The following is a 27,405-nucleotide window of genomic DNA, read 5'->3' on the forward strand; positions in this document are numbered from 1 at the left end:
AAATGTTGAAAGAAAAAAAATAAAGTAAATGATGTCTGCTTCCATTAGTAGACTATGTATTCCTCATGGAAAATGTCTTTTTTTTTTTTTTTGAATACCCAGTTGAAGTATAGAGACAGATAAAAAAGTGTCTAACAAATGTTTCTTTACAGATGCAAAATGGGTTTCTATGAGAGCCATAAGAAAAAAAAAAACAGACAGAAAGTACAACGGGGTAGAAAGGGGGTGGATAAAGAGGAACATATCTATACCATCAGGGAGAGAAATATTTAAATCAGAAGAGAACAGATAAAGCACTTCAGTTGTCTCTTTATCAGAGGTTAGGTTTCCTTTTCTGAATGCCAGACTAATAGGAGATGCAATTTCAAATGTTCATGTTGCTATTCAAACTTTGACCTATATGCCATTTTTTGGCACATTTTTAAATTTAAAATAAATAATAAAAATATAAGACGAGGATAAGACAATGAACAAAGCAAATGAGACTAAATCGAGAATGAGTGTTATACTTTTGCACACAATGTTGTAAGAACCAGATATTATTTTCTTAATACAAATTTTCATAGCAACAGTAATGAGCTTTCACCATTCATTTTGAAGCCATTTTGATGTTGCATGAAACAGGAGACTCAAAATACTCTATTGGGAGAAAATTAGCCACACAAAGGAAATGGTGGGGGAAAAAATGTTATTTTATAAAATTCAAACTGAATTCAGATTTTTTGCAAGTAAGTTAAAAATGACTCAGAAAATAATTTGCTAATGGAGAACCTTGTAAAAATGTATAAATGTTTTGCATGTGAATAAGGCACCAACTGAAAGATTCCACACCATTTTAAGCAGTAGAAAATAAGGCAGAAAAATGGGATATGAAAGCAAGGAATAAATTAGCCGACTATGAAATTGATTCTACACATGTGGCTTTGTGGCTATTGCAACTTTAGGTTTAGACTCAAAAGTTTAGTAGTGAAGACAGACTGTGCTACTTTGTTTGCCTCTGATTAGGATATGCTACCGCTAAGTCAGAGTGAGTTCCTGTGGTCACAGCAAACACACATAGTGACAGAGGTTAACAAACTTCCCTAGTCAATTACTCTTTAAGAGCTAAGCACAGACATTTGAAAAGAAAGCACATAGCCACAGGGGAAAAAAATAAAAAAGATTAGTAAGAACATGTTTCCTTAAATACTCAGAATTTGATAACTGACATCAGTTTAATTGAATACTGGTATCATTCCAGGCTGGTGGAGTGTTTTTGTAAGAATCCAAGGCTTGTTCAAGGCACAGCCGGCTGCTACTTTTCTAGGTTTCCATCTCCCACAGCCTTTCTTCTGTATCAGAGCTCTAACTCCCCAAGTAGAGAGACTTAACTACCTGCTTATAACTTAATCAAAGAGCCTGTATTGGTTTGCCTTTGGATGATGCTTCTATTGCTCCAGGTTCCTGCCAACAGCTAGTTAGCCTTGTCTGCTTCCCTGCTATCAGCTCTTGCTTCCTCTCAGGCCACTGGTGCCAAAGAAAGGAGAAAAAAGTTCCATAGCAGCATGACAGCTGGTGGGAAACACTGTGAACTTCTTCCCACAATAAGAAGAAAAGGTTCTCAGTGTTTGTACTTGGCTTGCTTCAGCTCTCTCGCTTTGCTCTGGGTAATGCTGATTTTGATTTTTGAAAAATGTGACTATAAAGTTATGAATTGGGCTATCAAATGGCTTTGAAGGCAATAAAAGGGAGAATTCAAACATATATAGGTTGAACATACATAAACAATCTTAGTGTCTTTAAGATAATGGCACTTAAACACAAATCTTTTGTCACAACATACAAACTACCACCCTCCATATAGGTAAACCATAAACTCTTCCATATGGCTAACTCATTCTTTGTACATCTACAGGAGACAAAGTTCTAAATGACAGAAATAGTATAGCAAAGGAAAGAACACAGACGTGAAGCAATATAGTTAGTAACTTAATGGGTGCTGCATTTAACTTTTGTCATATCTAACAGTTTCATTACTTAAATTATGCCATTTGGAGATGCTCATCTCTACTATTCACACCTGGCTGAGTAAAGTTTCTTTGGTATCTTTTGTACTTCATCTCCCAATATGCAGACCCTGCTTCAAAGAGCCAGATGACATGTAATAATCTGATCAGGACCCAGGTTTCCTGCTTCTAAGCCTTCTCTCCAGTTAGTCCTTTGACTTGCAAAGCCTGATTTTGCCTACAGAAATTCTGTCCATTCTTTATTAACCAAGTTAAATATCCCCTCCTCTAACTGAGACGTATCTTTCCTTCAGTCAGAAAAGCATAATTTTTTTAGCCGGATAAACTGCTTTCTAGAGAATAGACATTTCCTAACGTCCCTTTATGGCTCCTTGTCTTCTTCAACAACACACAAACAGGGTTGTTATGTGAAAATTATTTCAAAGGAGCTAAGTCCAATATAAATAGTCTCTTTTTGCTCCTCTTCTTCCTTGTGGTTTAGAACTTTGATCTGGACTATGTAGGAAGGACATTTCAGTTTTGTGCCTTACTTTGTACAGTGAGATGTTTTGTACATGTAGATATACAGTAAAGTCTATTTAACGTAATTGTACCTAAACTTGTAAATTTCCAAGTAAATTTCCAATCTTCCAGTAAGAAACCTGGGTAGTGCAGAAGGAGACTTAAAATAAAATATGCTATTATCACAGATCAAATATCTTACGTATTTAATGTTTACTTAATGTCAAATAAACATAATATATTCAACTTTAAACAATATAAACAAAGCTATTCATAGATAAATGAAATTGCTCACCTAGAGAGTAAAAAAAAATCTAAGAGAATTTAATTACCCTAAAAAGATTAAAATAAGAATCCAGAATTATGGCACAACAGTTATTGGAGTCCCTCATAAACTGGCACATGAATGTATAAAAAGGAAACTTTAACAAAGTTTTCCTTCTTGAAACTTTACAAAGAATCATTAAATGTGTCAGGTATTTGGGGGTAACGAGAAACTTTTAATACTCCAAGTGACAGATGTCAAGACTCACGAATATCTAAATATTCATAACTCGGGAGACATTCTAGACTACTATCCAGGAATATATACATACTTACTTTAATGTTCTTCCTGAGACCCATTAAAGAAATACTTTTTAGGAATGGTGGGAGCACAGGGTATAAACATCAAGAACGTAAACCCTGTGAAATTATGTATTTAATTACAAATTATATTGCAGTTTTACGCTTTCTAATAATTCTCTGAATATAAATTAGTCCAGTCTCCAGTTAAATAAAGAATTTCTCCTATAGAATTTTTTAAAAGGCACAGTGATGTGTCATACAGTGGGTGAAGCATGGAATATGGATACAAAGGACATAAATTTTAGGACTTAACTTAAAATTTGTAATATGTCACTTACAATGTGTAACCTCCTGCTGTGTAACTTTTTGTTTATTGAACATTTATTAAATAAAAAGCATCAACATAAACTCTTAATGTAATTAAATATTTTCTTACAAATGCCCAGTAAAATAGGTACCACTATAATCCCCTTTCTTAAACGATGAAGTTGAGGCACAGAAAAATTGAGTAACAAGTCAAAAATCATACAGCTAGGAAGCAAAGCAGCCAGGATCAGAATGTAGACAGATTGGTTCCAAAGCTGAACTTTTAACCATTAATTTTTGCTGTCCCAAAATAAAAATTATAAAAAAGATACCGACCTTGCACGTTGTTTGTAAAAAGTGACATTATGCATGCAAAAATGCTGCATAAACTGCAAAAGTCTAAACAAATGCAACAGACATATAAAATTATGTGGAAGTGTATATGGGGAAAAGGTCACAAAGAATAAGGATACTGTGACTTATCTATGGGCTGGATGTTAAAAATAAATAAAAGGAACAACTAAAATGACTCCCAGATTTCAATGGTTAATTACCAGAATAATGAGGATAAAGAAGAAAGAAGGAAGAGGAAGAGGGAAGGAGGAAGGAAAAGAAGAAGAAAGAAAGGAGAAGGGAGAAGGACAAAAAGAAAGAAGAAAGAGTATCATGAGTTATAGGGAGGATGACTTCAGTTTTGGATTTAGTGACTTAAAGGAGCCAGCAAGATAACCAGGTAGAGATCTCAGGCAGCTTCAAAATTTATGTTTGTAATTCAGAACAAAAGGCTGGATTTTGAGATAATGATATAGGAGTTATTTACATTAAAGAAATGGTCAAAGCATAAAAGTAGATGAGCTTTCTGAGAGAGGTGGGGAAGCAATAAAAGAGAACCAGTAGAACACCTGAGAAAGATATATTAATACATCACAGAAGAAACTGAGGAGAAGGAGTCTGTGAAGGAGACAGGAGAATCATAGCATAACAAAGAAGAAAGAGAAGGAGAACCTGAGGAGTCAAACTGAACCAAGAGGTCAAAGGAGTTCAGGTAGTGGGTGCAGAGGTCTGCAAGTCAGTGATGATCTTGGAAGCCAAAGTTCCTGAATTGTGAGACAGCATCAGGGAAAGTGCAAGAGTTTGAGAGGTGGGTAGCGTATGAGGAAGCAGGATCAGCACACATAACTATATAATGAAGTTTGGCAAATAAGAGAAAAAATGATAAAATAGTAATGAGCTTTACAGGTTGGTAACCTATTTCTCAATTTGTAAAGTATGTATTTTAAGTCAATGTGTGTGTGTGTGTGTGTTTATAGTTTCTAAGGTTCATTTCCTAGTTCTTTTATTATAATTACCAAAATAATTAAAACAAATGAGTATTAAAATCATGGTTAAAAAGAACCATGTTCAGTCCAATGCTTACTGCTGATATTGCATATTTTAGCCACCCTAAAAAAGAAGACATTAACTGTTTTAATTACAATTTAAAAACAAAAACAACTTAGGTATCACATATATATCATCTATCTATCTATCTCTCTATCTATCTATCTCATCAAGTTCAAAGGAAATTCTGGTTGTTATAAAATATTTTCTGCTAAGGGTCAGAAAATAGCAAAATGTCTGCTAATTAGCAAAATTCAAAAATTCAGTTTTCTAACTGTAAGTCCTAATAATTATATCAGCTTCTTACAATTGATCTTTCCAAGACAAAACAAGATAGCGGTTATGAAAATATTTGTGACTCATGAGGAAACAAGTCTTGTGTGTACCCAAGGTACTGATTTTAGGAAACAAAACCATGCTTAAACATGCAGGTTTCAATATAGTAAATGTTAATGTGTATAATGATTATTTTCTTCACTAAAAAATAATTTTCATTATATCCATAAAGTAATATTTCTATATTAGACCTTTTTATAATTTAAACATGTGACCTTGAAGTCAACTGATTAAAATGAACAGATGTCCTTGTCTTTTACTCAAAAAATGATGGGTGTCTGTAGGAAAGAAAATTAGAATTTAAAAGTATCAGCTCTTTATCTTAAGCTGTCTGGCCTTTGATGTTATATTTGCTCAGGCAACTCTTGCCCTCATTTAGTTGGGGGCAGCATATACTGGCAAGAGAAGGAGAAAAAGCAAGGAAGAATAAAGGAATTAAGTTGGAAGTAGGCTGGCAGTCATAGAAAAATTTTTTTCATTTTCAAAACAGTAAAACATATCTTAACTTTTAGCTACTTGAGAAGTATTTTCAAGAGAATAAGTATTCTCAATGCCAATGTAAGGAACAATATGACGACAAAGTCTTTGTTTTATTTTACAAAGTAGAACATTTAGTAAAATGTGAATGCCTAGGCTGGGACTAAAATCTTACCCTTCTGCCCTAAAAGAAGAATTTACATATCAAATTAGAAAACTGAAACAATTATCATTAAGGTACTATTTTGAGGTAATCAGACTCTAGTGGGCAACCCTGGTGTAGAAGGCCCAGAAATGACAATATGAATAATGCAGTGTTGCTCAATTCTTTTTTCATTATGTATCCTCCCTACCTACTCCCTCACTTACCCTGCAGAAGCCTCTTCAGCCATTTTTTTCCAAACTGTACCCACCTCATGAAGTTTTGATGCTCCAAATACTACTGCATATCTGTTTATATGATGTGGCACTCTGGAGAGCCACACACTATTGTATCTAAGGTTTTATTTGTTCTACCAGAAAAATCAATTTTTGCCCCTATTGGGGTTGATATCACCCCACTGAGAATGCACAGATGATATACACTTGAAGATAGCCATGTTGCTGGAATTGGGTTTATACACTCTGCTTTATGTGTAGAGGAGGTGCTCTGCCTACATCAAGCAATCAAGTAATTGTTTGATTATACCTCTTCAAAGAGAATACAAAAGGAGTACACCATCAAACTCTCTTTAGAAGCTATCAGAAAAGTCTGCTCCAAAAATATTTGGAATGACTAATGAATAACAAAACAGTAGCTTTCCAATGTTGCAAGCAAAATAACATGTTCAACTTTTCATTTATTCTACTGGTATCTATTTGGCCTCATTTATAGTACAGTCCATACACAAAGGATTTTAAAATATCCTAATTAAAAGAAAGAAACAAAGAGACAGATCCTTATATGTTCACATAGCTTTCATAAGAGTCTTGCTTTAATAAATAAAATGTCTTCTAAAAAGTCAATAAATGGATTTCTCAGAATGCACCAGGCTTATGAATGTTTATTTGTTCAGCACATAATAATTAAGTTCTCATCATACCACAATTTTACAGTCTATAGGTGAGTATAAAATAAGCTGATCTAAAAAAAAATTTTTAAGTGCACAGCATTTCTACATTATAACAAAAAGGTAAATAAAATTTTAAATGTGGATAAAGTCACAGCACTTTAAAATAACATTTTTAATCACATAGATCAGATAATGTTTCTTACTAAACTATAAAAATCATATTGGAATAATCTAAGATATCTAACTGTCTTCTTGTTTATAGAAAGTTGATAATACAGCTGACTACTATGCTGGGAAGGAAAGACTATAAAAATGACTCAGTATAACAATTTCATAATAAATTTATCAATTTGTTATCAACTATACCATGAAAATTTTATCTATGACCCATATAAAATAAAAACATGATGTATAAAAGATTAAAGTTCTGAAAAGGTATCAATTACCTAGGTTTTCAAACTTATCTTTGTCATTTCATCTCTTCACCTCCACATGGTCATCTCTGCGTATTTCAAAATGGTATCTCTGAATGATGGTTTTGTGTGTGTTGGTGAAGCTCAGGCACCTATCACATTTGGCTTTATTAAATTTAACTTGGAAGAGTCTATTAGACAATTGTGTGCAAACAAAGTTGAAAAGCTGTTTCTGGGTTGTTTCTCTTATGCTATAAAATTCCTTCGTAAAAACTGAAATAAGGCTTATATTTTTAAGCTTAATAGTACAGTCTTTTTTTGTTAATTGTAGATGTATTTCCTAAGTGTATTTTTAGGGGAAAGACAAGTATTATAAGCATTTCTACAGAACTGTTTATGGTTTTAAAAGTTATAGTATTATTTTTTCTCATTTATAACTTATACTTCTATGGGTACAACTTACTTTAAGACACATAGTTATATAAAACCTTTTTTACAAAAGATAAATCGGGTGGTAATTTTTGCTGTATTGCAAAATTCCTTAAAAAAAAACACATTTTTCAACTGCACCTATCATTACTCAGTTTACAAACACCAAATTAAAAAAAAATTACAGATGATAATGTATAAAGTGTTACACCTATACTACCTTATGTTTTTAAAATTGCTTAAATCAAGTAGCTGTGTCAGTTTTGAGTTGTGAAATATAATGCAGAAGTTGATTCAAACTTGCACAGTCAGAAACACAACTCTTGTCTCATGGACTAAAACAATTTTCCAGTGTTTGATTACCTAAAATATGAATATGCAGTAAAAATAATTTACCTGAAACAATGGAACGGTATTTCATTTTGTACATGATAAGTTAGGCAGAGTTAACGAATATCTCTTTTATTTGAGTCAACAGAGGGATAGAAACTTTATTTCCCTCGTAATCTTTAGCAAGACCCTATTTAAAAAAAAAAAAAAATGAAGTGGATGATTTCAAACTGCTCCAGAGTGGCGGTATATAAAATTTACTGACTGACGTGACAAGTGTGGAAAGAATTTAGACCTACAACTTTAAACCAATATGAAAGAATTCTGGTGGCAAAAGGTCTTTCATTTCTATATTTAGTTTGAGGTGACAGCCCCTTCAAATCCATCTTTTACATTATCAATCAAGTAACATATCTAAACTGGATCTGACCATGCCAATCTCCTGCAAAACCCTTCAAAAGCCCTCTATGACCTGGCCTCTGCTTCTAGGTTCAGCCTTCTCTCTCATCATTCATGATCTAAATTAGTATGGCCCTCATTCTGTTTCATCTTCTTAGCTTTGCGTAGCCACCATTCCAGTGATGGGACTACACAGAGGATCAGCATGGGGGTGAAAGGGATACTTTAAACTTAATCTCTTCTTCCAAAGCAGGCCTTTCTTCATGGCCTGCAACTTCCTTGACTAAATATTGGTTTCGTGATCTTTCTTGAAGTACTCACGGTGCTTTATGCAGATCTTGAAGGTGAAATTTATTACCGAACACACTTGCATCTGTCTTGCTTTGTTTCCTCTCTGGACAGTGAGCTCCTTGAGTTAAGACTAAGTGTTCTCTTTTGTTACCCAGTTCCTAGGATAGTGCCCGGCTCAGCAGTAGGTGCCAAATTAGTGTAGAATGAAGAAATAACTATCACAAGTAAACAAAGAGGACCATTAAGTAATTTGTAACATTGGTTCATAATTTGGAAACAAATTACTTTCTCCCTTGATTTGATAGACCACAGTACAATACAAAATTTGATCTGTTGTTTTCCTCTTTGTTGCATCTCCTCTGGATGAATGACTGTAGTTAGAGCTGCACCAACACCACTACCAACATTAGCATTCATTTTTGGGCAAAATAATACTACTGTCTTATATAGGGTAGTGATGCAGAGCCTACATTTTGGAGACAGACCAGCTAGGTTCAATTTCTGGCTCCTTTATAAATCTGAAAGCCACTTAACCTTACATTTCCCCTAGGTGTGAAGAGAAGGGAATCATATCTACCTCTCAGGAGTATGACAAAGTTTTAAATGAGATATTATATGTAAAGCACTCAGTGCACTGCCTTGCTCTGAGTAAATTTTCAAGAAATTATAGCCATTTTTAGAGTAGTAGGGTGCTAAAAGACTGTCAAGTTGAGGCAAGTCATCTAAATAATCTGTATCCCCTCAACCTCTCAAAGAAAATACATTGCCAAAGAGAAACCTATGTATCTCTTAGTGAGAAGGAAAAATGAAAACTAACTGTATTTTCCAAGTAACTGAGAGATTCTCTTTACTATTTTGAGACGGTATGTATAGGTCACTTTCATCATTTTTTTTTTTAATGGGAGGGGGGCCAAGTTGGGATGGAGAAGTAAGGATTCAGGTAATAATCTAAAATTTTAGAGGCAGAGAAATTCATCTTTTAAACTCCTAGTCTCCTATTGTCGAGTTGTTCAGGAGAAAGGTTGCCAGAGCAAGATATCTGTGTTTAGAGCACTCATCACTATGTTCTATGAGATGACAGCCATATAGCTCACCAGTTTCACAATACATCTCACATTTTTCAGCCTATGGATCCTTCCAGCCTGCATGAATAACACTGGCAGAGTCCGGTATTCAGTCTTTGAGCTAAAATGAAGCCTCTGATCAATTCTTTTTGGAAAGAAGATCTAGGTTTTCTGGTAACCTCTAGAAACTTACAGAAAGTGTGCTAAGTGGCTGTGAGCCAAATAACAAGCATTACTAATATAGCAAAATTAGAAAGGTGAGAATTAGTGAAGGTGAGAGATGATTTAAGAATTAACAACACGGCAGAAATACTGTGAAGAAAACCCATACCATGGTACTCTGTAGAGTGATGTCAGGAAAGGGTAGGGCTATTCATTTGTTTGCATGTCCAACAATAAAGTGAGGCTGTCACTCAGGTGGGTCTTTGGGATCAAATCGAGGGAAGGCTTAATTGAAGATGTAACACCAAATTACAGACTCAAGGCTAGAATTAATGCCCATTGTATATTAATTTATCTTTATTCCTAGAGTAGCAATCTATTCCCCTGCACCAGCCCTTAAAGGTGACCTATCAGTTCCCTGTATTTAAGGGAATCTTTTGTGAGTCACTGGGGCTTACAGTTAGAAAATGAAACTTTGAAGTGCTTATAAAATGCTAGGTAATTAAGTAATACATAAGGCTTGATAAAAGTTTATATATTTCTATATAATGTTAAAGTAAACCATACCTCCATTCTGCAAACTCAATTGTCTATAACCTAACAATGGAGCTGGAGAGGTTTAGATACTATAGGTATCCTTCTAAGCCAGAGTTGTGTGGATAATGAATACATTCAGGGAGGGAGAGACGGAGAAAGGGAGGGAGGGAGGGAGTGAGGGAGGGAGGAAGGAAGGGACGAAGGAAGGAAGGAAGGATTGTTATGGTTTAAATGACAATATCCCCTCTAAAATTCCTGTAGAAATTTAATCACCAATGGAACAACATTAAGAGATGTGGCGCTCTCCCTCTCTCCCTCTCCCCCTCTCCCTCTCTCCCTCTCCCTCTCTCCCTCTCCCTCTCCCACTCCCTCTCTCCCTCTCCCTCTCCCTCTCCCCACGGTCTCCCTCTCCCTCTCTTTCCACGATCTCCCTCAGATGCCGAGCCGAAGCTGGACTGTACTGCTGCCATCTCGGCTCACTGCAACCTCCCTGCCTGATTCTCCTGCCTCAGCCTGCCGAGTGTCTGCGATTGCAGGTGCGCGCCGCCACGCCTGACTGGTTTTCGTATTTTTTTGGTGGAGACGGGGTTTCGCTGTGTTGGCCGCGCTGGTATCCAGCTCCTAACCGCGAGTGATCCGCCAGCCTCGGCCTCCCGAGGTGCCGGGATTGCAGATGGAGTCTCGTTCACTCAGTGCTCAATGGTGCCCAGGCTGGAGTGCAGTGGCGTGATCTCGGCTAGCTACAACCTCCACCTCCCAGCTGCCTGCCTTGGCCTCCCAAAGTGCCGAGATTACAGCCTCTGCCCGGCCGCCACCTCGTCTGGGAAGTGAGGAGCGTCTCTGCCTGGCTGCCCATCGTCTGGGATGTGAGGAGCCCCTCTGCCCGGCTGCCCAGTCTGGGAAGTGAGGAGCGCCTCTTCCCGGCCGCCATCCCATCTAGGAAGTGAGGAGCGTCTCTGCCCGGCCGCCCATCATCTGAGATGTGGGGAGCGCCTCTGCCCCGCCGCCCCATCTGGGATGTGAGGAGTACCTCTGCCCAGCCGCGACCCTGTCTGGGAGGTGAGGAGCGTCTCTGCCCGGCCGCCCCATCTGAGAAGTGAGGAGCCCCTCCACCTGGCAGCCACCCCATCTGAGAAGTGAGGAGCCCCTTTGCCCAGCAGCCGCCCCGTCTGAGAAGTGAGGAGCCCCTCCGCCCGGCAGCCGCCCCTTCTGAGAAGTGAGGAGCCCCTCCGTCCGGCAGCCACCCGGTCTGGGAAGTGAGGAGTGTCTCCACCCGGCAGCCACCCCGTCCGGGAGGGAGGTGGGAGGCAGCCCCCGCCCAGCCAGCCGCCCCTTCCGGGAGGGAGGTGGGGGGTCAGCCCCCGCCCGGCCAGCCGCCCCGTCCGGGAGGGAGGTGGGGGGTCAGACCCCGCCCGGCCAGCCGCCCCGTCCGGGAGGGAGGTCGGGGGTCAGCCCCCGCCCGGCCAGCCACCCCGTCCGGGAGGGAGGTGGGGGGTCAGCCCCCGCCCGGCCAGCTGACCCGTCCAGGAGGGAGGTGGGGGGTCAGCCCCCACCCGGCCAGCCGCCCCGTCGGGGAGGGAGGTGGGGGGTCAGCCCCCGCCCGGCCAGCCGCCCTGTCTGGGAGGGAGGTGGGGGGTCAGCCCCCACCCGGCCAGTCGCCCCATCCAGGAGGGAGGTGGGGGGCGCCTCTGCCCGGCCGCCCCTTCTGGGAAGTGAGGAGCCCCTCTGCCCGGCCACCACCCCGTCTGGGAGGTGTACCCAACAGCTCATTGAGAACGGGCCATGATGAGGATGGCGGTTTTGTGGACTAGAAAAGGGGGAAAGGTGGGGAAAAGATAGAGAAATCAGATTGTTGCTGTGTCTGTGTAGAAAGAAGTAGACATGGGAGACTTCATTTTGTTCTGTACTAAGAAAAATTCTTCTGCCTTGGGATGCTGTTGATCTATGACCTTACCCCCAACCCTGTGCTCTCTGAAACATCTGCTGTGTCCACTCAGGGTTAAATGGATTAAGGGCGGTGCAAGATGTGCTTTGTTAAACAGATGCTTGAAGGCAGCATGCTCGTTAAGAGTCATCACCACTCCCTAATCTCAAGTACCCAGGGACACAAACACTGCAGAAGGCCGCAGGGTCCTCTGCCTAGGAAAACCAGAGACCTTTGTTCACTTGTTTATCTGCTGACCTTCCCTCCACTATTGTCCTAAGACCCTGCCAAATCCTCCTCTGTGAGAAACACCCAAGAATGATCAATAAAAAAAAAAAAGAGAGATGTGGCCTCTGGGAGGTGATTAAGTCATAAGGGCTCTTACATCACGAATGGAACTAACACCTTTATAAAAGGGCTCAACATTTACAGGAACACTTTCCTGCACCTCTGTCCATTTCTCCATGTGAGGATACAATGTCCATCCTCACATGGACATTGCCTCAGAGGCATGAGAACAGAGGTGGACCTAGCTTAGATGGATGAAAAACAGAGAATATCTGCACCTGGTCACACCTGGGCACCACAGTGGGTGTATTCCTATGGCTCCCACTCCATCTTTAAAAGGGCCTCAGCTGGATACAGCCCAACTGAGAAGAAATTCAAAAGGAGTCAACACCACGGCCACTGACAATCACAAATATCCCAAAGGAAGAAATGTAGCAGTACTTCCGGGGCATCCTATCCTGAGACCAAGACTGAAAGAATTAGAGATAGTTAGGTTCAGTTGCTTCTTTTTTTCCTCTCCAGAATATTAGTATAATCTTTTTATATTTGTAAAAGATTTTCTGTATTCAGTTTGGTAAATGTGGGTGGGTAGAAAAAAATGTGGGTAAGTTACACAAGCAATGTTCTCTAAAGTGACTCTTCTCAAAGGTTATGATAATCAGGAAGGATCTGAGGTGAAATCGTTCTTCTGAAAGCTAACCTGGCAGGAGTTTTTCCAGTAGTGGGCATTTAAGTCACCTGGGAAAGAGGGCTAAGGACATTCTCTCGCCTGGCTTCCAGTGACTCCGGCACAGTCCAGGTCAATCTGTCTCTCTCAACCTTCATTTTTGCATGTTCTTCCATCAGTGGATCTCTATGTTATACTTCAACAAATTAAAATCATTTGGTGAGATTTTTCAAAACAACTACTGCCAGAGCCTTACACTCAGTGATTCTGTCTCAAATGGTTGGGGTCAGGCTCTTGGGCTTCAATATGTTAAAGCTCCCCAGGTAATTGTAGCAGCACTTCCTTAACTCCTAGTGCAATGTCATGCTCATGGTAGGTTCTCATTAAATGCCAGCTAACCCTGGTTAACAGTGTGCTGTGAATCAAATCAGGGCCATTGCTTTTAAGTCTGTGCCATTTGGAATATACGCTATTTGTATCTCTGAGCATTTTAACAGAACTTCAAGCCATTTACAACTGCTCATATTGAGAATTTTGCAGTTTTTCACAGCTCAGTTTTATAGACTTCTATGAGTCATGTTACATTCAGTAAACTTGCCTCAACAAGCTAAAAGAAAATGCCAAAAATTAGCACTCCCACTGTTCAGGAGAGTGTATTTTGTCTTTCTATAACTGCCTCAATTCCAGCACTTAGCAAGAAGACATTTAAATCTTTATTGTATTCCTATCTATCAGAAAAATAGAAGAATTTACAAGTTTGACACTAAACAACCACAGATGGAAGATTTGAAGTAAGATCACACATTTTATACTGAAGTCTAATGTAGCGATCAACAAATGCAGACTGACACTTAGGACAAAATCCATCCGACTTCCCCTGTGGCTTTGGGGAGAATGTAACATATTCATTAAAGAATGTCCTACAAAATTTTCAAATGTCAAAATACAATATAATTATATTGAGAAAATCCTTTAAATTTAGTAATAGAAATTTCATAATACTGCTGAGAGAGAAAATTGCCAGTTTGTAATTATGCCTTTTTCTCCACAGGTATCACTCACTACAGAAACTAGAATAACATCATGATAATAAGAGTGCTAAACAAGAAAGCAGGAAAAACATATGTACACATATCAGATGACCTACATTATAAACAAAAAATACTTTGTTCTCTATTGCCATGATTTTTGTTTGTATATAAATTTATTTACATACATTTTGTATATATTTGTATACAAATCTATTTATATACAAACAATATAAGAAAGGCAGAAAGGCTTCTGATTTAAACTTTATTTACTGATGAAAATATATTTTAGAAAGCTTCTCAATAATACCCAGCAGCAGCCCCATTCGGGTTTGCTTTGTTTGTTACGGGAAATCCAAGTTCAGCCTCCTGGCCAGGCACTGATAGTTGAACTCACCACATATCACAATCTGAACTTTTCTTCTCTTCCTCCAAAATCCTCTTGCTATGCTCACTACAACTTCTGTTCTAAAACAGGAGAACTTTCCTATATCTTTTACCACCTCTTAAAATTCTCTCTTCACTTCCTAGCCTTAAGAATCACCTGGGAATCATTTTAAGATTCCTTTTCAATGCCGGAGCCCTAGCCAAGACCAATTAAATCACAATTTCTAGGTATTTGTCATAGACATCAGTGGTTTTGAAAGTCCCCAGGTGATTCCAATGTACAGACCATTTTGAGAACCAGTTGGCTATTGGTTCTTTAATATGTTAGTTATTTGCTAGTACTTTCAAAATCCTTCCTTTTTTTGACAGGTGCCTGACAAAACTACAATCCTTGATCAACACTAGCCCTCTAGGAAAAAAGGCACACAACCAAGAGGCTGGATCAATTTGTACTCCTGATTACAAATATCTAACGAACATGCAATATTACCTGGATACCCTACTATAGTTCTCTGGTATTTTCACTCCTAGAGATAGGTCTATCTCATACCTTCTATTTTTTCAAACATCTCTTATTCCTTCCTCATTTTGCTCTCAAATGATAATCTCACTGAGAATATAAAAGTTATCAATCATGAACTTTTTCATCTTCACCAAACCCCACTTACAACCAACCTTCACCTGTATTCACTTTTGCCTTTTTTCTGGGGGGAAGGAGGACTTCTGTATAAACATTTACCTTTCCACTTGTGCTTTGGAACTACAGTTCTCCTTTAGGCAGCCCCTTTCCCTTCTACATTGATCTTGCTCTCACCACGGAATCATCCCCTTTGAATAGGCCTTTTCTGAACACAAACATGTTCTTATATTTCATAAGAAAACAAACCTCTCTTGATCCCCATCCCACTTGAACTGCTATCTTATTTATCTGCTGCCTTTATTAGACAAACACCTCAAAAGAGCTGTCTGCAAAAGCATTACTTGACTTTCACTTTTAAACCCACTCCATTCTGGCTCTCACGCTCATCATCCCCTCAGAATCAGTCTCGTCTAGTTCACCACTGGCAACTTATTTGTCCTCATTTCATTCAGCTGCTTAACATTATTCAACATGGATGGCCATCTCCTCTTTTTTCAAATACTATATTTTGGTTTTCAAGGTGTTGAAATCTCAGGATATCTCTTCTTTTTTCCCTATCATTCCTTCTCAGTCTGCTTTTATGCCTTCTCTTTGTTGAGATATCAGTGTTCCTCTGGGATGCTGGACTTTCTTTTCTTCCTGGTTCATGGTTCTCAATTCCAGGAGCTGACCTCATTAGTATCATGGCTGTAGCAAAATTCATATGTTGAGAAATACCAATTTTATTTATCCAGTTCTCCGAGTTCAAACTGTTTGCCACTTCATTTGAGTATTTCAAAGAAACATGAAGATAATATACCTAAAACTAAACTCCTCACCTTCACTTCTAACCTGACTCTAGCCTTATTTGTCTCATACAAAGTGGTACCAACAGGTAATGGCTGCTTAAGCCAAAAACCTGAAGTCATTCTTTGATTCCTCTCTTTGTCTTATGGCCAAAGACTATTACTAAGACTTCTTGATTAAATCTACCTCCAAAATTATATCTTGACTCTTCTTGCCTCTTTCCATCTCCACTGCTATCATTGTCACTCTTTTGACTACTTCAACAACCTCCTGAGTAGTATCCCTGCATTTACTCTTGCCCTAGTCAATCCTTAAAAAGCAACAAAGGTTATCTTTGTCAAACAGATTGCACCTTCATATGACTCTCTTTAAAATGCATCTGAAGTTATAATGCAATGTCCACTTCTTTACCAAGACCTATAATGACCTTTATGATCTAACTCCTGCCTGCCTTTCCTATTTCTTGAGTACTAAGTTACAGTGATACTAGTCTCCTTTAATTTCCTTGAATTCCCCCAGCATTTTCCCACCCCTGGGCTTTTGAACATTCTGTAACCTCTCTTTAGAGAGTGTTTTTCTGTGATCTTTATAAAGTATATTTCAAGTATTTAAAGATCTAGCTTACAGCCATCTTTGGATTCTCAATTTTTTTTTTTTTTGAGATGGAGTCTCGCTCTGGCACCCAGGCTGGAGTGCACTGGCACGATCTGGTCTCACTGCAACCTCTGCCCCCCGGGTTCAAGTGATTCTACTGCCTCAGCCTCCCAAGTAGCTGAGACTACAGGTGCGTGCCACCATGCACAGCTAATTTTTGTATTTTTAGTAGAGACGGGGTTTCATCACGCTGGCCAGGCTGGTCACCAACTTCTGACATCAAGTGATCCACCAGCCTCAGCCTCCCAAAATTGTGTTCTCAATTTTAACAATGTTTTTGTTTTCTTTGTGTCACTTATCATTTGCAGTTTTTTTTGTTTATTTGTTTTGTTTTGTTTTGCCATTTCTCTCTGTTGCCCTTAACAGAAATTAAGCTTCCTGAGGAAAGAGGCTATATTTATCCTGACCACTTTGCATGTCAAGCATTTAGTAGAGTAACTAAAACAATTCCTAGTACGGAATGTGTACTTAGTAACTACCTGAGTTAATGAATGAGTGAATGAAAGCAAGCATTCCAAAAGTTCCCAAATGCTTTAAGGACTGTTCTTAAAAGGTTGACTTAAGGGAGGAAAAAGACTTAAAAAATATTGTGTGTCTATATCTGTGTTAGACACGAACGTATGTGTGTGTATATATATATGTGCATGTGAGTATATGTGAAGACATACATGAGTATGTATGTGTGTGTATATATATACATATATAAATGAAGAGATAACATTTATACACAGATTGTGAGCTAAATGGAGAGATAACATGTATACACAGATTGTGAGCTATCTAGGAGAAACTATTGACTATTAAAATGCCATAAGCATTCCAGCTACCACCCCCCAAAATATGAATTGACATTTTAAAGATCTAAAAAAAATACCGAATTACATGTGACCAATATTAGAAAGGAGCTATACTTAACATGTTACTTCAATTCACTAGTGACACAACTGTTTTATGGAACATTTATATTTATATGATAAAAATTTAATTTTTCCCAAATGTCCAAATTACATTTGAAAACTAATTTTTTAATGTTTTGAGTATAGTTATTACTGACATTAGTACTAATAAGGGTAAACAATAGGGGAATTAAAAAAACTAATTTAAATGTAGGACATTAGGAATTAAATTTTACTTTGGTTTCAATGCTAAGATAAAATATGTTACAGGACATGTAAACTGTGAAATATGCCATTTAAAGAGATTTCTCTTATAGCAGTAATACATAGCAATATGTAAAGGCCAACTAATATTTTTTGACCTTGTTGTTCTGCCATTTACACGATATGGCATTCCACCAGTGAGTAGAAGATGTGGAAAGGGGTCAGAGATGTTCATGCCCTTGCCATTTAAGAGCTTGACCTGTGAGTTGCTTATACAGCACTACCATTAACATCCTTCTGGCCATAACTGCTGGTCACATGACCTCAGCAGGCTTCCAAGGAACCTGGGGAATGTGCTTGTTATTCTGGCCATCCATGTACCCAGTTAAAATTTGGAGGAAAAGTGTTAATGGAGAAAACTAGCAGTCACGACCACAGCTATGAGAGAGCAGATGGAGTATCTATCACACAAATACAACACATTAGTAAACACTTAACTGAAAAACTGTTTCAAACATTGATTTCTAATAAAGAAAACAGTTGCCACTTTTCTTTGCTTACTTATTTTATTTTATTTTTTTAATTTCAAGATTTTGCTCTTGTTGCCCAGGCCGGAGTGTAATGGTGTGATCTTAGCTCACTGCAACCTCCACCTCCCAGGTTCAAGAGATTCTCTGCCTCAGCCTCCCGAGTAGCTGGGATTATAGGTGCCTGCCACTACACCTGGCTAATTTTCTGTATTTTTAGAAGAGATAGGATTTAACTTGCCAGGCTGGTCTCAAACTCCTGACCTCAGGTAATCCACCCGCCTCAGCCTCCCAAAGTGCTGGGATTACAGGTGTGAGCCACCATGACTGGCCTGCTTACTTATTTTTATAAAGCCAAAGACAATATTAATTTTCAGACTAAAATATACGGTCACTAGGTGTTTCTTTTACAGTGATAACTTCTAATTAACCTAAGAAACAGAATGTTAAATTAGAAAAAAAAATTCTTAAAGGCATGCAGTTGACATATTTTACAGAAATCTATGGGATTAAGAATTTGTACCATTTGTTCAAAGTATCCTGATTGCCAACACAGATTCAGAACTCATAACTGATCTATCAGCTCTCAGGATATGATTGTTGTACTAAAATTACAGATGTTTCTCATAAGTGTGAGCAAGATGTTATGAATCTCCAAGCATGAAAGATATTCCCAAATCTTAAGAGGGAGAAGATGAAGGTTGATGGATTTCACACAAAGTAAAGTTGCATAAAGTTACCACACGTGTTTTCAAAAAGTGCATGATCTTTATGATTTAACGCCTGTCTACTTTTTACTTCCTGTGTATCAGGAAATGAAATCGGAGACTGGTGTAATTGTAACTTAGTACACAAGAAGTAGGAAGCAGAGATATCTGGGTGGAAAGGTAGGCAGTAGTTGGATCATAAAGGATTTTATAGGCCTTCATAAAGGGGTGGGCATTGCACTATAAGTTCATTGATCATGTGTATACAGTATGTCTTTAAAAGCCTGAATTGGAACACCACTAGTTCTTAATTCTCTTAATTCAGTTAGAATAAAAGAAGGTATGGGTTTCTAAAGAGCCTAAAAAACCATAAACATAATTATATCTGTAAATGTGTCCCCATACATGCTGGAAAGTAGAAAAATAACTCCATGTTTATTTTCTACCAAGTGCCCTATATAAAAGATAATGATAACATGATTGCTTTTAATAGTAGGAATTAGGCTTTTAAAGTCAATACAGTATACACTCAGGATCTAAAGTCTTCTTTAACAGGAAAAGCAACATATTACTCTGAAACAAACAAAAATAAAATGGAGGGAAAAAGGAGGTAAATTCAAGGTGGAAGGATAAGAAAAGAGACAGAATTCCAGGAGTCTGACTTCCTACATCATGTCCCATAGCGTTATCTGCACACACAGCTCCTCATATACCTTTTTACTTATTTCCTCCTTTTATTACTTTTCTCCATTGAAGAGGGAAAAGATTAGACATGGAAATAATGAGTTTGATTTGAATGAATTAAGGAATGAATGAGCAAACAAATAAACCAATGGGTTTAGTTGATTCCAGATTTCTTCTGATATTTCAACGTATGTGTTAACATCTGATGTCATGGGGAATATGTTTTATGATGACAACACAGGTTTTCAGTTATCTGGAGCACTGAGCTACATTACAGAAGTGAAATGTTGCTGGTTTTGTTGATTTAAGTCTGCTAGTTCAGTATTTTTTTAAATGAGAAATGTGAATCATTTATGTTTCGAGGTATACCCAGAGAGTTATATAAAAAGCATTAAATTTCAAATAGAGTGAAGCTATACTCATTTAAAAAGTGCTCTTCTATAACACTACAATCCCCAGGAGGAAGAAGAAAATGACAACTGATGAAAGTAAAGCTTCTGTTCCAAGAATAATTTTTACTTTAGTTCAAAGGTATTCTGAACAAGTGGAATATTAACATGACAGTACTAAAAGTGATTCAGGTCACTCTACATTTGAATCTTTACCTATACGTTATGAAACTAAAGAAGAAGTCAAACCAGGGTGGAAAACAAAACAACTTTTTTTTAAACAAAACTGGCAGTAAGCTATTGATAAAAAAGATTCCAGTACCCATAAAGAAATCTAAAGGTTATTTTTTAAAAAATTCTTAAAGTTATCAGATAAGAGACTTGATTACTTGAGAATTGACATAGTTAGGCTTTGTGTCCCCACCCAAATCTCATCTTGAATTGTAATTCCCATAATCCCCACATGTCAAGGGAGAGACCAGGTGGAGGTAACAGCATCATGGGGGCAGTTTCCCCCATGCTGTTCTTGTCATAGTGAGTTCTCACAAGATCTGATGGTTTTACAAGGGGCTCTTCCACCTTTGCTTGGCATTTCTCCTTCCTGCAGCCTTGTGAAGGTGCCTTGCTTCCCCTTCACCTTCTGCCTTGACTGTAAGTTTCCTGAGGCCTCCCCAGCTATGCTTAACTGTAACTCAATTAAACCTCTTTCCTTTATAAATTACCCAGTCTCAGGCAGTTCTTTACAGCAGTATGAAAATGGACTAATAAAAGAATGAATAAAATATGTGGATTTAGCTGTCCAGTATAACTTTCTCCTTACTATTGCCCAATGTAGTATAAAGTTACAAAGATCTTTCTGAGAAGACAGAAAATGTTTCACAAAATACCATTTGTGTCTCAATGATGGCAAGATTTTTAAGCAGGTTATTTTTTAAGTTCACATTTAAAAAGCCATTAGACATTATTCCATTTTCAAATTTATGATTAATTTTTAAATTTTGTTTAGTTAGCAGATTCTTAAAATTACATTCTACCTTGCCTGTCAATATTTAAATCAGAAAGATATGTTCTTAATTCTTATATTTTAATTTATGCTTTACTTGATATTTTAAAACATCTGTACATGTTTATATATTTAAAATGAATTAAATATTTGGTTTCTTCTCTTGTTTTTTATAATTCTATGTAGCATTTAATAAGAAAATCCTTTAATGCCCTTATTTTCATATTATATGGAATTAATATTGCAGTATCAGGGTTGGTGTTTTTTTCCCTAATGTAATCACTGGACATAGTAGTCAATTTGCCTATCTAAACCAGCATGTTCATAGCAACATTCCTGAGGTCACATGATAAGGCCATATGACTCTAATCCCTCCGCCTCAGCTGACTGAATTAGGAAAGGATAGCATTTCCATGATAACAAAATAAGCACCAGAAAGCTGAGTAAAATACATTCACTGAGGTCATCCTACGCATAAAGTTGATGTTTTTTATTTTATATTTATTTTTGAACATGAAGCATACTTAGCCAATGATTATTTTTTAAAAAAAACCATAATGTCACATAACCATCGATACTAGTTCTAACTGAAGAGTTAACAATATTTTAAAGTAATTTAAAGTGATTGAAACTCATCTTTTCATTAAACTTGCCAATCAGAATGGCATGTAAATTGTTTTCTTTAGGCCCCAGTTTTTTTCATTTATTCAAAGTTTAATAATCTTAACTGGCTGTAATCTCAAATTATCAGTCAATTGTTTCAAGCCTACTCTTACTTAGACTATTACTGATCTCATACATAACTTTCCTGTGGCTTCCTATTCCAAGCTGGTTTGGCTAAAGCATATCATTTTTTTACCAACAATCTCCAAAACAAGTTTCCTACATATTTACACAGCATTTTCTGCTTATCTGTATCACTGAACCTAGTGCATGCATTACTATAAAGGTATTTGTCTATCACTTGCCTGTATTCCCTTTTGGGTTTTAAGGCCTTGAGAGCAAGAACTATTTTTTATCTCTGAATACATACCACTTAGTAATACCTGGTATATCATAGATACATATAAATGTCTTAAGCATAAAGAAATCTTACAACATTTTAGAATGCATTATGAATATATTAAATTTATACTTTAAATTAATATATACCTCAAATACACTAACTTTTCAGACTGAATTTGCTCTAAGTCAATTTGCCTTCTCTCTCTCTCTCTCTGTGTGTGTGTGTGTGTGTGTGTGTGTGTGTGTGTGTGTGTTTGTGTGTGTGTGTAGAAATTCTGGGCACAGGTACCATAAAAAGAGTAAATTTCATCTGATGCTCTATCTGATGCATATATACATGCATAATTATATACACACAAAGGAAACAGTCAATTCATAATAAATGTTAACTGAGCAATATGATATTGGCTTATCCCAAAAATAAAAACAAATTGAGGCAACCCTCAGACTTCCTCATACATGAAAGCTAAGGCTGTTTCAGCAACATCGTTCAGTAGACATCATTATGACTAAAAAACTCAGAAGGTAAATTGGTGAGACTTAATGCAGAAATGGCTTAATTTATCACATAACATAAATTAGGAAAAGAACATTGATTTTTAACAAATCACTACATTTACTGATATTTTAAAGTAGAAATGAAATAATCTTTTATTTTAAACAATGTACTATCAGACAACATTCTAAAAAACACAATTAAATGGAATTAGGACATCAGCATTCAGGTACCATATAGTTAATGGAGTAACTGATAATATTAAAAAATAGTAACTGTCAATTTAAATAATAGTTAACTATAAGCTATATGCCTGCAAATACTCTGTGTTTTATATAAGTATAACAGCATTAAGTCATTTCACCCTCAAAACAATCTGACGAAGTAGGCACCCACTTTATCACTGAGCCGATGAAGGCATAGTTGATGCATCTTACCCAGGTCACACAGCCAAAAAGGGAAAGGCACAGATTCCAACCCAACAGTATTCTTAACCACTATGCTGTACCTTTTCTCTAAAAAGTATTCATAAACCATGTCTTTGTGGCTAACTAATCTAGATACTGATCTCAGAGTAATTTTCATTACAATTTTCTCAAATTGGAAATCAGAAGAAAAAGGCAACTGACCAGCTGCCGAAATTTTCTGGTTGTGCAAACTGAGGCATGTCCCTATATGTCTTTGAGTCGAAGTTTTAGTAAAATGGACTTAGAATGTCTACGTAGCATGCCTTATTATTCTTTTAACTTTTGGCCCCAGGTTTCTTTTGAACAAATATCTGGTATACAAAATAAAAAGGAAATGGAATGTTCATTTAGATAATAGATATGAAGTGTTTTAGAAAGTATAGAGTTAAGTGAAACAAGCCAGGCACAGAAAGACAAATACCACATGTTCTTGCTCATATGTGGGAGCTAAAAAAGTTGATCTCATGGAGGCAGGGAGTAGAATGATAGTTATCAGAGGCTGGGAAGCAGGGAGATGAAGAGATGTTGGTTAATAGGTACAAATATACAGCTGAATAGAAGAAATAAGTTCTAGTATTTGATAGCACAGTAGGGTGACTGTAGTTAACAATAATTTATTGTTTATTTTAAAATAGCTAGAAGATTTGAAATGTTCCCAAGATAAAGAAATAATCAATGTTTGAATGACAGAAATCCTAATTACCCTGATTACATCATTACACGTTGTCTGCATGTATCAAAATAATCACATGTACCCTATAAATATGTACAACTATTATGTATCAATAAAAAAGAAAAAATATAAATAAAGTAATAATAAATAATAAAAAAAAAAAAAAGAAAGTATAGAATGAGGCCGGGGGCAGTGGCTCACGCCTGTAATCCCAGCACTTTGGGAGGCCGAGGCGGTCGAATCACGAGGTCAGGAGATCGAGATCATCCTGTCTAACACGGTGAAACACTGTCTCTACTAAAAAATACAAAAAATTAGCTGGGTGTGGTGGCGGGCACCTGTAGTCCCAGCTACTTGGGAGGCTGAGGCAGGAGAATGGTGTGAACCCGGGAAGCAGAGCTTGCAGTGAGCAGAGATTGCATCACGGCACTCCAGCCTGGGCGACAGAGTGAGACTCCATCTCAAAAAAAAAAAAAAAAAAAAAAGTAGAGAATGCTATGTCGATGTTACTGACAAAAATAATTTAGTTATTGCTGATCTCCCTTCTATATTCAATTATTTCATATATGATAGAAGAATGAAAAAATACAAATCTATTTATTCATAAAACCATTCACAATAACCTAGCAAATCAAAAATGCATAGTAAATATTTCACAGCTATAACCAGAGTGAAAGAATTTTTTTGAAATTCAAAATTATAATACATAAGACAAAAACAAAACAAAACAAATCAGCCAAACTGGTATTCTGAGAAAATCTACATTAATCTTAATGACTTTTGATAAACATAACATATATCTGAATGCCTGACAAATAAATTTACTTAAACATGTTTTTATAAAAATGTGTGCTATACAAATGTATAGTTGTTTTATTTCTTTTGACTCACTGTTTCTCTCCTGGAGGAAAATAAAAAATAAAATTCCAGAAAATTAACAAGTTTAGAAATGCCTAAAAGATAAGTAAACAATCAAGTTGCTTCTTAGTTTTGAAAAAAATTTCTTAAATTTTTCTTTTTAAATATTAATTTCTATATGCCATTAGAAAATATCACCTTGCTTATAACTAAAACTGGTTATTGCAGCTAATGAACTAATGCTAAAACAGTATTACTATCTGTAGTTTTACTTAGAAAACATACAAACAAAGGAATATTCTCCTTTAATACATGGGAACGTAGCCTTGTATTTGTTACTTTAAAAAAAATGCTGTGGTTTTCAATTTTCTCACCTTGGTATAAGGTTCCTTATCAGCCCCATCTCTTACTATTTCTAGTTTTTTCATGTAGACTTTTTTTCCTCACAAGTGACAAATCTTACTTTGTAACCTCCTGCTAAAAGCCTTAATCATTCTTTGTTCACATTCAATAATCTTTTAAGGTGTACGTCAACCTAGAATTATTTTTCAGTCAGTAATAGCACAAAGTGAGGTATTTTGTCTCTGAGTATTCATGGCAGCTTAAAAAATTGAAATTTAACCTAATAAACATTTTATTACATTGTATGATGAAGGTAATGCATTAGGCAATGTATCATACTTATTATACATGATAACTATAATAATCATAGTTATCAAATAGAAAAATATTTTATCCTAAATTTAGGATATGACCATCCTGTTTTAGATTGTAAATTCTCTGAAAGCAGTTATCATCTTCTATTTTATGTAATTATGTATCTACAGATACATAAGGATTTCCTTCTGTAGATGATAGTAATTTTGTACTTTTGTAAATGAAATAAAGCATTTAAAATATCTCACTAGGTCCTCAGTTTCCTTACTTTACATGGTGACATGGTTATTTGCATAGGTTCATACAGTCTACTTATTCATCAGGATATAGTTACATAAATTGGCTGTACAACTAAGGCCTTACGGAGGTGCCCATATTGGAGAATGATGCATCCTGAGTCAGGTAGAACCACTGCTTTTAAGGAACTAAGGCTGACTTTATTTATGGAACCAATCATTGCAAAGTCCATCCAGGGAACTTGACCTGATACCTGGCTGACGCGATACAGTCTCACAAGTCAGGAAGGTCACTTCCTGGAAGGCTAGGGATGTCAACAAATTTCAGTGACCCTGAGAATAGAGGATACACCCAAAGGTACAGGTAGTATAGGTGAAATCTGTGTATGCTTTCTCGGGGTTGGCTTCCTAACCTCCAGTTAGTAAAAAATAAAGGCTTTTAAAAGTTCAATCTGAGATTTCTTACAAAAATTTCCAAGTAGAAGTGAATAATTCAAAGATCCAGGGCTTTTTTAAAATTAGAGATAGGGTCTTGCTTTGTCACCCTAGCTGGAGTGCATGATTATAGTTTACTACAACCTCAGACTCCTGGGCTCAAACAGTCCCTCTGCCTCAGCCTCCTGATTAGCTAGGGTACAGGAACGTACCACCACACCCAGCACTTTTTTTTTTTTCTCTTTTGGTAGAGATGGGGCTTTTCAATATTGTCCAGGTTGGTCTCTAACTCTAACTCTTTGCCTCAAGCCATCCTCCTCCCTCAGCCTCCCAAAGGAATCAGATTAAAGGTGTGAGGCACCACCCACCCTGAGTCTTTTATTGTAGAAAAATAAAACAGCCTTTTGTATATATTCCCCAGTCTTTGTGTCTTTCTCTAGTCTAAAAGCCGTAAAAATTTCCTAAAACTCGAATGTTTCAATGTCTGCTGTTCACCAACTAGAACAGTCAATTTTTATATTTTATTTCAAGAGCTTTCAGACAAAAATGACCTTTCAGTATTCATATTTTTCTATTTTAAAAAATAAATTTCTTTTTGTCCATCACAATATCTCTGAACCTAAGTTCACACATTTATAACACAAGTATACTGGTATAAAATTATCTCAAAGAAGACGAATAATACTAGCTTGCTATGTTATAATATGATAATTATATCTTTCTTAGATTTAATGTGCAAATACTATAACAATAAAATTAACACAGAATGATTAAATTCAGAATCATAATTCTGGATGTTAAAATCAGGAAAGCCCACTTGACAGCAATATTCAATTAAATATCAGCTTTTAGACTATACTTTTGTATCATATATTAATATAATAAACTTATAGTGATTTAATTTTATTTTTGCAATTTACACATGACAGTATATGAAATAAATAGTTGTAATTTTATATTCTAAATCTGAAAAGCCAAATCAAAATATTCTACATGATTTATGTCATTATAAGTTAACATTTTAAACACAAATTGCATATGTGTTTAACCCACACTTACCCATGAAATTGAGATAGCCTTCTCCACCAAGCCCATGCGTAATGAGTCGAATCATTTTATGAAGCTGTATTCCACGATCAATAACTGGAGTAAAAGGAGTCAGGACACTCATGTTTGTATACATTTCGGCATCCATCAACCAAAATGCCAGCGACTTATCCCCAACCAATGCCTACAGAAATAAAAGTAATGGAGATAAATGAAAAAAAAAAGTGCTAAGTAGTTGTGATTTACAATAGAACAATGCATGGTTACAAATGTTAGGAAACATCGTAGAAGAGGTGTGTAGATTAATATTAATTTCAGGTATTTTCCACTGGTGATTTTCTAGGCTCAAGGCAAGCTGGTAAAATATGTTAGACATCAACACATTTGTTTTCAGGACTGGACTGATTTTTATTTTTAAAATAGGTTGGTGAAAGATTCATGATAAGGTACCTGAATATCTGTTATATGTGAGCTGACACCTCACATTTTCTGAAACA

General features: G+C 36.7%; 1 protein-coding gene across 1 annotated transcript in view; it reads right to left on the reverse strand.

Annotated features, from left to right (window-relative positions):
• The window catches only part of GBE1 (1,4-alpha-glucan branching enzyme 1), a 276,829-nt gene that overhangs the window by 63,671 nt on the left and 185,753 nt on the right, over positions 1 to 27,405 (reverse strand). The window contains exon 13 of the mRNA XM_055110157.2: positions 26,921 to 27,092. Within this exon, the coding sequence (XP_054966132.1) occupies positions 26,921 to 27,092 (172 nt within the window). The remainder of the gene's footprint in view (positions 1 to 26,920; positions 27,093 to 27,405) is intronic.

The sequence above is a fragment of the Pan paniscus genome, chromosome 2 (assembly GCF_029289425.2).
Source record: "Pan paniscus chromosome 2, NHGRI_mPanPan1-v2.0_pri, whole genome shotgun sequence".
Lineage (NCBI taxonomy): Eukaryota > Metazoa > Chordata > Mammalia > Primates > Hominidae > Pan > Pan paniscus.